General features: G+C 34.0%; 2 protein-coding genes across 2 annotated transcripts; one reads left to right on the forward strand and one right to left on the reverse strand.

Annotated features, from left to right (window-relative positions):
* Positions 1-2,421: 2,421 nt before the first annotated feature.
* Positions 2,422-4,602, reverse strand: LOC108849445 (prefoldin subunit 3). The gene is made up of 6 exons (XM_018623000.2): positions 4,344-4,602; positions 4,105-4,162; positions 3,885-3,956; positions 3,124-3,243; positions 2,925-3,026; positions 2,422-2,764 (listed from the first exon to the last, which is right to left on the reverse strand). The coding sequence occupies exons 1-6, from the start codon at positions 4,484-4,486 to the stop codon at positions 2,675-2,677; spliced, it is 585 nt and encodes a 194-aa protein (XP_018478502.2). The 5' UTR covers positions 4,487-4,602; the 3' UTR covers positions 2,422-2,674.
* Positions 4,603-7,469: 2,867 nt separating this feature from the next.
* Positions 7,470-8,342, forward strand: LOC108854008 (basic leucine zipper 1). Its single transcript, XM_018627494.2, has one exon. The coding sequence runs from the start codon at positions 7,797-7,799 to the stop codon at positions 8,214-8,216; it is 420 nt and encodes a 139-aa protein (XP_018482996.2). The 5' UTR covers positions 7,470-7,796; the 3' UTR covers positions 8,217-8,342.
* Positions 8,343-8,652: the final 310 nt, after the last annotated feature.

The raw sequence follows: 8,652 nt of genomic DNA on the forward strand, positions 1-8,652 counted from the left end.
GGATAAACAAACTACAAATGTTACAATGTAGATCTGCAATCGATTATTGTAAACTAAAGAATACGTGGTCGTGGAGGGAGAATAACAAAGGTCAAGATTCGTTCTGGATGAATGCAGGAGGAGGGAAAACAACGTGTTGACTTAAGAAATGGAGTTTTCTCAAGTTGAGTGAGAACATCTAACCGATGATTGCGGCTCTGGTGATTTTGATTTTAAAATAAAAGTTATTTATTCCCTATTTTAAATATAAAACAGTTTTAATTTACCTGTGAGAGGGATGTCCCAAGAAGATGACAAGGAGAAAAAGTCAAAGTCAAGAGAGACGGGAGTGGTGTTATGATTAACATGGAATATTGTAACGCTAAACCCTAAAACGCGTTATCCGTCACTAACAGACAAACTCACTTTAATAACTCTCGAGGGGACAGACCGCTGCTTGACTTGCTCCAGAGACGTATCAAATTATACTTCAGATTTGGCTTTTTAATTTTGTTACATGGAGTCATGCAGTACGCTCTTGTTTTTTGTTCATATTTCAATATTTGAGATGTTTGTGAAGACACACTTCTGTTTTGCGAAATCAGATGTATAATATTACAAGTAATAATCAATGCACGCAATTAAGTAAGTCACTGAGATTATCCGAAACGAACAAAATGAATTTCGAATATAGTTAAGCAAGGCATTGTAAAAGTTAATATAATCAATGCTTAGCGTGATGCGAATAATTGATACTATAGTTAAGGTCTTATCACGATGGAAACACATCATGCACTATCATCTCGGTTTTGTATATAGCTAGAGGCGAATCTAAAAACATTATTTTATGGGTGCATTATTAATAAGAAAAACACACATGCGAGAATCGAAATTATGGGTGCATAAGAGGGATGTATTCAATTTAACATTTGATGTGATTTGATTTTAATGGAGTTTTAGATGATTTTAATAAGTTGCAGAAATTTAGGTGGATTTTGTTAAACTACTCTAGAATATCACCTAAAATAATGAGATTTGAGTTTTATTTTTTTTTAATTAAGAAACTCCACCCAAACACCCTAAAATCACCTCAAAACTTTAAAATCTCACAACTTAAAATATTTTCAATAACACTGGATTTCAGAGTATTTTACGAAATGTCAAGTTCAATAACAGTGGATTTTAAATGAGTTTTTAAAATTCATGTTTGAATAACAGTGGATTTGTCATTTTAATACAAATCACCTGAAACTCTCGGTTGAATACCACTTTCAATGGATTCAAGCACAAAAATCTAAACATAACTATTCTTTTATGGGCAAGTGTTTACGGACACCGGTACGGGGTCACGTGCCCCCTACTATTTTAATTTTTTTTTGGTATAAACTTGACTAATTTGATAAAAATGTATGCAGTTTAATGAAAAAGCATAAAACGTGCCCCCAACTCAAAACTGTTTTTGTTATTTTTAATAGTTTGCCCCCAACTAAAAACGTGTCTAGATCCGCCACTGGTGTTTCCCATAGTTACTAACCTGCATTGGCCCCGGTACATAGCTACAAATCAATTAAAAACATGTATAGTGTAGTAACTTATAGAGACTAGAAGAAAGTCAGCTTAAATCCATTGAATCCTAAATACGTCTAATGCATCCAACGTTGAATCAAATTAGGGAAAATACCAAAAAAAAAATAATCAAAAGATGGTCTAAAATTTATGGCCGTGTATCAAAAGTTGTTAGACCAAGAAGATGTCTTTTGTTGGGCGACCTATAAATGCATTTACATGTCATCATCAATCACTATCTACAACCAAAATCTAGTTTAGAGAAAAAACTACAATACAATATTTGTATAATCATTAGAAGAATATGGGTAGTTCGAACTTAAGATATGTATAATCATTAGAAAAATATGGGTATTTCGGACTTAAGGTATACACTATGTAATATAGATGCAAGCGTAATGCTAGAAAATATTGGCATCAAGAGTGGATTTTTAAGGAAAGGTATGCATACGAAGGATGTGGTTGCAGTAGAAACAACGTAATGAAACTAATAGATTAAAAAAGGAAGTGAAAGTCAATAAATGAAACATGGACCACCATTAATTGAAAGGTCCATCCTGTAAAGGTCAGTTCAAACCCTAACCATAGACGAAAAGAAAACTCCTCTCAAATGACTTTTTATTTGTTTTACCCTCTTGTTTGTTTTATCTTCAGGTAATATTCCTTATTTGGAAATATGTCAAAATGTTTCACAAATACTGTCAAAACTGATCATTCAAGCATTTTACAGAACATGATGTTACATTTGTCCGAACAGGTACTGAACAATTATACCCCAAATATTTGAATATTGTGAAGTATGTTATTTCACTTAGTTCTAAAAAGATATCACATTAATAACTCTAAGAAGTTAGAACATTGATCAAAACCATAAGATTCTGCAAACACTATGATATATTGACCACATCCTTAAACGAGTAGTAGTACTTCAATCGAAAAAAAACACAAGATGGTCTCTAAACTCCGAAAAATAGCAATAAAATGCTAAATGTTTCTATTGATAGGTCTCTCTCGGAAACACAGCTTGATCAAGAGAGCAAAAAAAAAACAAGAGTTACAAACCAAACGGTGTTGCAGAAATCATATTACCTCCTTATAAGACACACGAGCATGATTTGAACTTTGTGATTCATGAGTCGGCAGCAGCAATAGCAGTAGGGGTAACTTGTTTAACCCTCCTTTGCTGAACATCATAGTTATAGATACGCGCAATAGTCACCTGTCCATCATACCAAAATCCAAGTTAACAAAGAGAAACTAGTCTTTACTCAAATCTTTGTAACCAGTATCTAACCTCAATTGGTTTTGCGAAATAAAATTCTCAGATAAATAAAAGGCCTTTACTCAAACCGAGTGAGATAAAACATAGACCTCTGTACCTGAGTAACTGTGACTTGATCCCTCAAGAACTGCAAATCAGCCACAAGAACCCCCAGGCTGGCTTTAGCATTTTCCAGATTGTTTTTCAAAAGGGCTGTAGCCTGTTGAAACAAAAAAAAGATAATAAGAACTTATTCTAGGGTCCCCGGTGCAAGAAACTCATAACATGGAAGAGAATATGTTTCCAGCAAACTGGACCTCTTCACAGGAATATTCCAGCATGACATTTGCTCCCAACCACAAACACACTGAGTCGGTGTCTTCAATACAGGCCCGTGAATATATTCCTTCAGACACTTCAAAATCCGCCAGAAGGGCCTGCATTATAAGAAGAATTCAATGTGAGAAAGAAAAAAAAAGATGAAAGAACACAAGAATCAGCACTAAGTCAGTACATCAAAGCAACTTTCATATTAGAAAGATGAAACATCGTGCCTAGTAGAACCTATGTGTCAGTTAATTGATTCTTCCAGTGAAGCTACAACTATGATCTGCTGTCACGATCACAAACGACTTGAAGACACCAATCAATGGTCCCATTGATTGGTGATTTAGCAGCACCCTGTTGTTGTCTTTCCAACTAATCAACCTAATCAGAACAGGGTTTTAAATATAAGCATACTAATCAGGTTCTAAGAAAATATTTCAAAATATGCGTGACAAGATAAGAGAAAAATCTTCACATGGGTACCAAATTTGGAATACAAACCATCAATAAGAAATCAAAGCAAAACCAAGTTCAAGTGTTCAACGTCTTAAATTAAAAGTCAGGACTTTGGACTCAGAATTTCAATATAACATTTATATTCAGTCACCTCAAAAATAGTAGCAAGAGATTGACTGAACACAAGATCATATTCAGAAGAGCGTTTATATCCAAAAAAGAAAAACAGAGAAGAAAGGCTACGGAACTATAACTAGTGGAGAGATTGTTAACAAGAAAGAAACTAACAACGAACCTCACCAGTACCCTTCCTTGCTTCCAAAGTGGCAACAACCTCTAAGCACTTCTCAATATCTGGGATTTTAGCCTGCCCAAGCCCAATTATCAAATATGTTAAAAAACAAAAAAATCTAAACTGAAACAAGCTAGGAATATAACTTCATAAAACATCCCACCATGAGGGGTGTCTCATCACAAAAAGGTACCATTCTACATAGAGGAGGAGAGAGGTATACCTGAAGATCCCTCTGCTGGGCAAGAAGCTTCATTTCAACAACTTTATACTGCTGAAGCCTAAACAGAAGAGTACAAAGGTTCAAGCATATGTGAGCTTGAAGTAAGCAACTATTCAGGAATCAATTATACAAAACAAGCTAGTGTATAGTAGTCGTAGTACAAGAGATCTGTGACTGAACAGAGAAGAAGCATAGGCATATAAGCGTCAAAATGAGAAGGGTTGAATGAAAGGAGGAACCTTTCCTGATGGAAGGCGAGAGCAGAGTTAGAATCGAGGCTGGACTGAGAGAGGTAAGTCTCGACATCTTGGATGAATTTAGCGGCGGGAATCCCTCTTCTCTCGCTCAAATCGCCACTCGGAGAAGACGACGACGACGACATGTGTGAATCGAGATCTCTGTGTTCCTCTTCAATTGGGGATTTAGGGTTTTCTCTGAGTGCCTTCGGGAGTGAAACCAGTGAGTCACGGAGCAAGGATCGGGAAGACGACGTCGTTGTCCTCGGTCAGAACAAGACCAATCAAACGGTGCCGTTTTGAGGATTTAAAAGTGGGTCTAAGGCCTCGCTCGTGGAATGTGATTAAGCAGACCCATTAATAATATTAAGGACAAACGAATTATATAATCCAGTTTGAGTGTTTGACCCATCAATGATTCGACATTTCGAATGAGTAATACTCGTTCGGGTTCGGTTCAAATCTATACTCATTTGGGTTCGGTTCAAATCTATTCAAAATTCAGGTTTTCAGGATTTAGTTCCATTCAAATATTTTGAAATATTGGTTCAGATTCGATTTGGATCTTTGTGGGTTCAGTTTAGATTCAGATAATCCATTTAAATTATTTTTTAAATTTAAAAATTCATATACAATTTAAATTTCTAAAAATTTAAAATTTAAAATAATATATAACATACAAATTTTAATAATTTATTCCAAAATACCTAAATTTACCATAAAAATTGGTTTGATTTGAATATTTGGATGGATAATCAATAGATATTTTAAGTATTTTTGGTGTTTTGATTTTTTTTTAGCTTTTTCGATATTTAATTTTGACTATTTATATTTTATATGTTTTGATATTTCAAATATTTTAGATAAATTCAAAATATCTTATATATTTTGAATATTTTTGGAGATACTAAATCTAAAAGTAACTAAGATATTCAAATATATAAATTTGATTCGAATATATACGAATATCTGAAATATTTCGGTTCAAATCAAATTCGATTCTGATTTCTTAAATACCAAAATTTACAATTCATTCGGATATTTAATAAATTTTGATTTAAGTTATGTACTACTTTTTCTGATCAGATTATATTTAGTTTTTTGGGTTCTGATCTTTTGCCTAGCCCTAGCTTATGCAAAGATCGAGGGTTCGGATTTCATCGCGTTTAAAGTCAAGTTCTCATTAAATTTATTAAAGTTTTATAATTTAAGGGTTGGGATATCAATTGCAACACGAGACTAGCCAATTAGGAACAGCCAAAGGGCTAATAACACATGTTGAAATCCCCTCTTTGAAGGATTTAATAGAGAAAACAATGAAAAACATTAAGAGAGATCAAAATGCAATATTGGAGATGGACACACACCCGAACAAATCTTGATATGCCTACCTAAAAATTCTAAACTACCGAACCAACCAAGTGCATGTACATATTCACTGTCGACTGTTGGATGAGAATAATACGTTCGCATCTAAGGATATTTTATTTAATTTGTGGTAAATATTAATATATTAAGTAATCGGTGAGCAGATAAGGATGCTGCATTTTCAACTATATGTTAGTATATTTATTTTGTATTTTCATTCGGAAGAAGTAGGCTGGCTTACCAATACAGACCTCTTTACTTTATACTTTCAATCTTTCGTTTGAAAATCATTTGGGATAAGACACGCACAAAAGAAAAAATCAAAGGGAGTATATAATTTTTAGATGGATAATTTTCTTTATTAATAAAGTTGTCAACCATGTTAAGCGCAATCTCCACATCCACAAAGGAAAATAGCCGTCATTGCTCCACGTTTGAAACTTTAAAACTTCCAAATGAATCTCTTTTTTTTTTTAAGATAAAGAAAAAGAGATTCATTTGGTTAACGATATAACTTACGTATAGCTTCAGTTGTCCCGTTCATAATTAAAAAGGTTAAAGTTCAAAAACAAACAATTAAAACTGGTTTATTCGTTCCTTAATGTGGATTAAAGGATACAATTAAATACTATAAACTAAAAAGGATTCCGTAGCAATAAGACTTTGTTTATACGGTCTGTCAGCATTGGTGAATAACGATGTGTGTAGTTGTAAGTTTTAAATCATATTACTTTTTGTGGTAGCTTGGCCAATTGTTTTTTTTCCTTTGCTTAAAGCTTGGCCAATTGTTTAGCAACAATTATTTGATTTTTCATATATAGTCTCGGAACAATACAATTTAAGTATAATAGTTTACAAAATCCAGTAGAAATAGCAACTACTCCCTCTGTTTTTTAAAGATAGATGTTTTAGAAAAATAAATTGTTTCACAAAGATGTATTTTTTATGTTTCCTATATAAAAATTGCAAATTTCAATAAAATTGATTGAATTTATTCAAATACTATTGGTTAAAATGCATTGGAATTCGATAATTTCTAAAAATGATGTAGAATTAATGTGTTTTCTTAATATGTGTGAAAACACCAAAACATACATCTTAAAAAAACAGAGGGAGTATTTCACAGCAGAAACGCTATAAATATACCTCTATCCGCTCTACTGCCATAAATTTTCAAACATAAATTTTGCTAGTTACAACACACCCACTGGCCACTGGCACGTACTGATCCAACTTCGTTTCTTTTATTAGCGTCCAGGGATAGGGAACAGTCGACCGTGTTCCATTTTCATTGGAACCGCGGGAAAGCGACTTGATGAAAAATCCAGAAATTAAATTTGGACAAGGTCATAGAAAGGTCACAGAATCCAGTTTTATTGGATATACATACATGTCTAGAATCAGTGAATTACCGTACGACTAGTCACATAACGAAAAAGCTACAAATAGTAATAAGTGTACTAGTCACATAACGAAAAAGCTACAAATAGTAATAAGTGGTCTGCCCGATAAGGCACAACACCAACGCATATTTAGCTGTCGTGTCCAAAAAGAGTAAAGAATAATATTATTATGTTATTGACCAAAAATCTCCAAAATTCATTTTATTTCTATACATTATACAATTTTATCCGAGTCGTCATTCGATGAATCTTCCCTTTTTATTTCGGATAATCTTCTGTAATGTATAAGAAGACCGTCGAGATATTTATTTATTTATATAATAGAGGTTGTAATATCTATAAATAGGGGGCAACCTAAGACGAACAACATCTCCACTTCCATTATTCAGTCTTATCCTTATCTCCTTCCTTGTTCTATTTCGCTTCTAATCTCTCTCTCATAATCATTACATCTTCTTGTCTAACTTCTTGGTATCATAGCTTCTGCAAACTCTAGAGTTATTATACATTAACAAAAGATAAAATGTCAATGGACGGAGTTATGAAATGAGAAATCTAAACCAGTTCTCTAGATTCCTTGTTTATCATTCTGTATCCGTTGTGATTCTCCACTGGTTTTACGTTTTTTCTTGAATTTTTATTTTATTTTATTTTCCGCAAAAAGTATTAATTATAGGACAAGAACATGGCAAACGCAGAGAAGACAAGTTCAGGTTCCGACATAGATGAGAAGAAGAGGAAACGCAAGTTGTCAAACCGCGAATCAGCTAGAAGGTCGCGTTTGAAGAAACAGAAACTAATGCAAGACACCATCAACGAGATCTCGGCTCTCGAGAGACGAATCAAAGAGAACAGCGAGAGATGCAAAGTGGCGAGACGGAGGCTAGACTCGCTGGAGTCTGAAAACGTGGTTTTGAGATCGGAGAAGACGTGGCTTTTGGGCTACGTCAGCGATTTAGAAAACATGATGGCCACGACTACTTTAACGCTGACGCATAGTGGCGGCGATGATGAGAACGTAAACGCGGAAATAGCGGTTGGATTAGATTGTAGGCGTGGACCATGGCAGCATTCTCTACAGTCAGTTGCGTCCTTCAAAACATGAGCATTGTCTTTTTAAGTTTGTTTTTTTAATATCGAATTGTTTTCTACATTCGAAAAAGGTTACGGAAGTTGTTAATTGTTGATGCGTTGTAACTTGTAACTCATAAAAGTCATTCTCAAGCATCTATTGGGCTAACTCCATATGATACCAGAGAGATAACATCTTATTCAAACTACTCGATTAAGGGTAATCAAAAGTATACTCTGAAGTTGTGTGTTATGCTCTATTGTTCTTCTCCTTCTCAGCGCTCTGTATAGAGTACGTACGGGGGCAAAAGATTTGCGATAGATTCTATGAGAGATTTGTTGAAAGTAGAGTTGGAAATAGGCAATTGATTAAGAAGTAGATTAAGAACAAAGCATCTTAGAAATCTCGTTTGTATTTGAAGTAAATTGAAATCGAAAAAGTTAGTAGATGAGAGTCGAGCTGGTTTATC

Source organism: Raphanus sativus, chromosome 4 (genome assembly GCF_000801105.2).
Source record: "Raphanus sativus cultivar WK10039 chromosome 4, ASM80110v3, whole genome shotgun sequence".
NCBI lineage: Eukaryota > Viridiplantae > Streptophyta > Magnoliopsida > Brassicales > Brassicaceae > Raphanus > Raphanus sativus.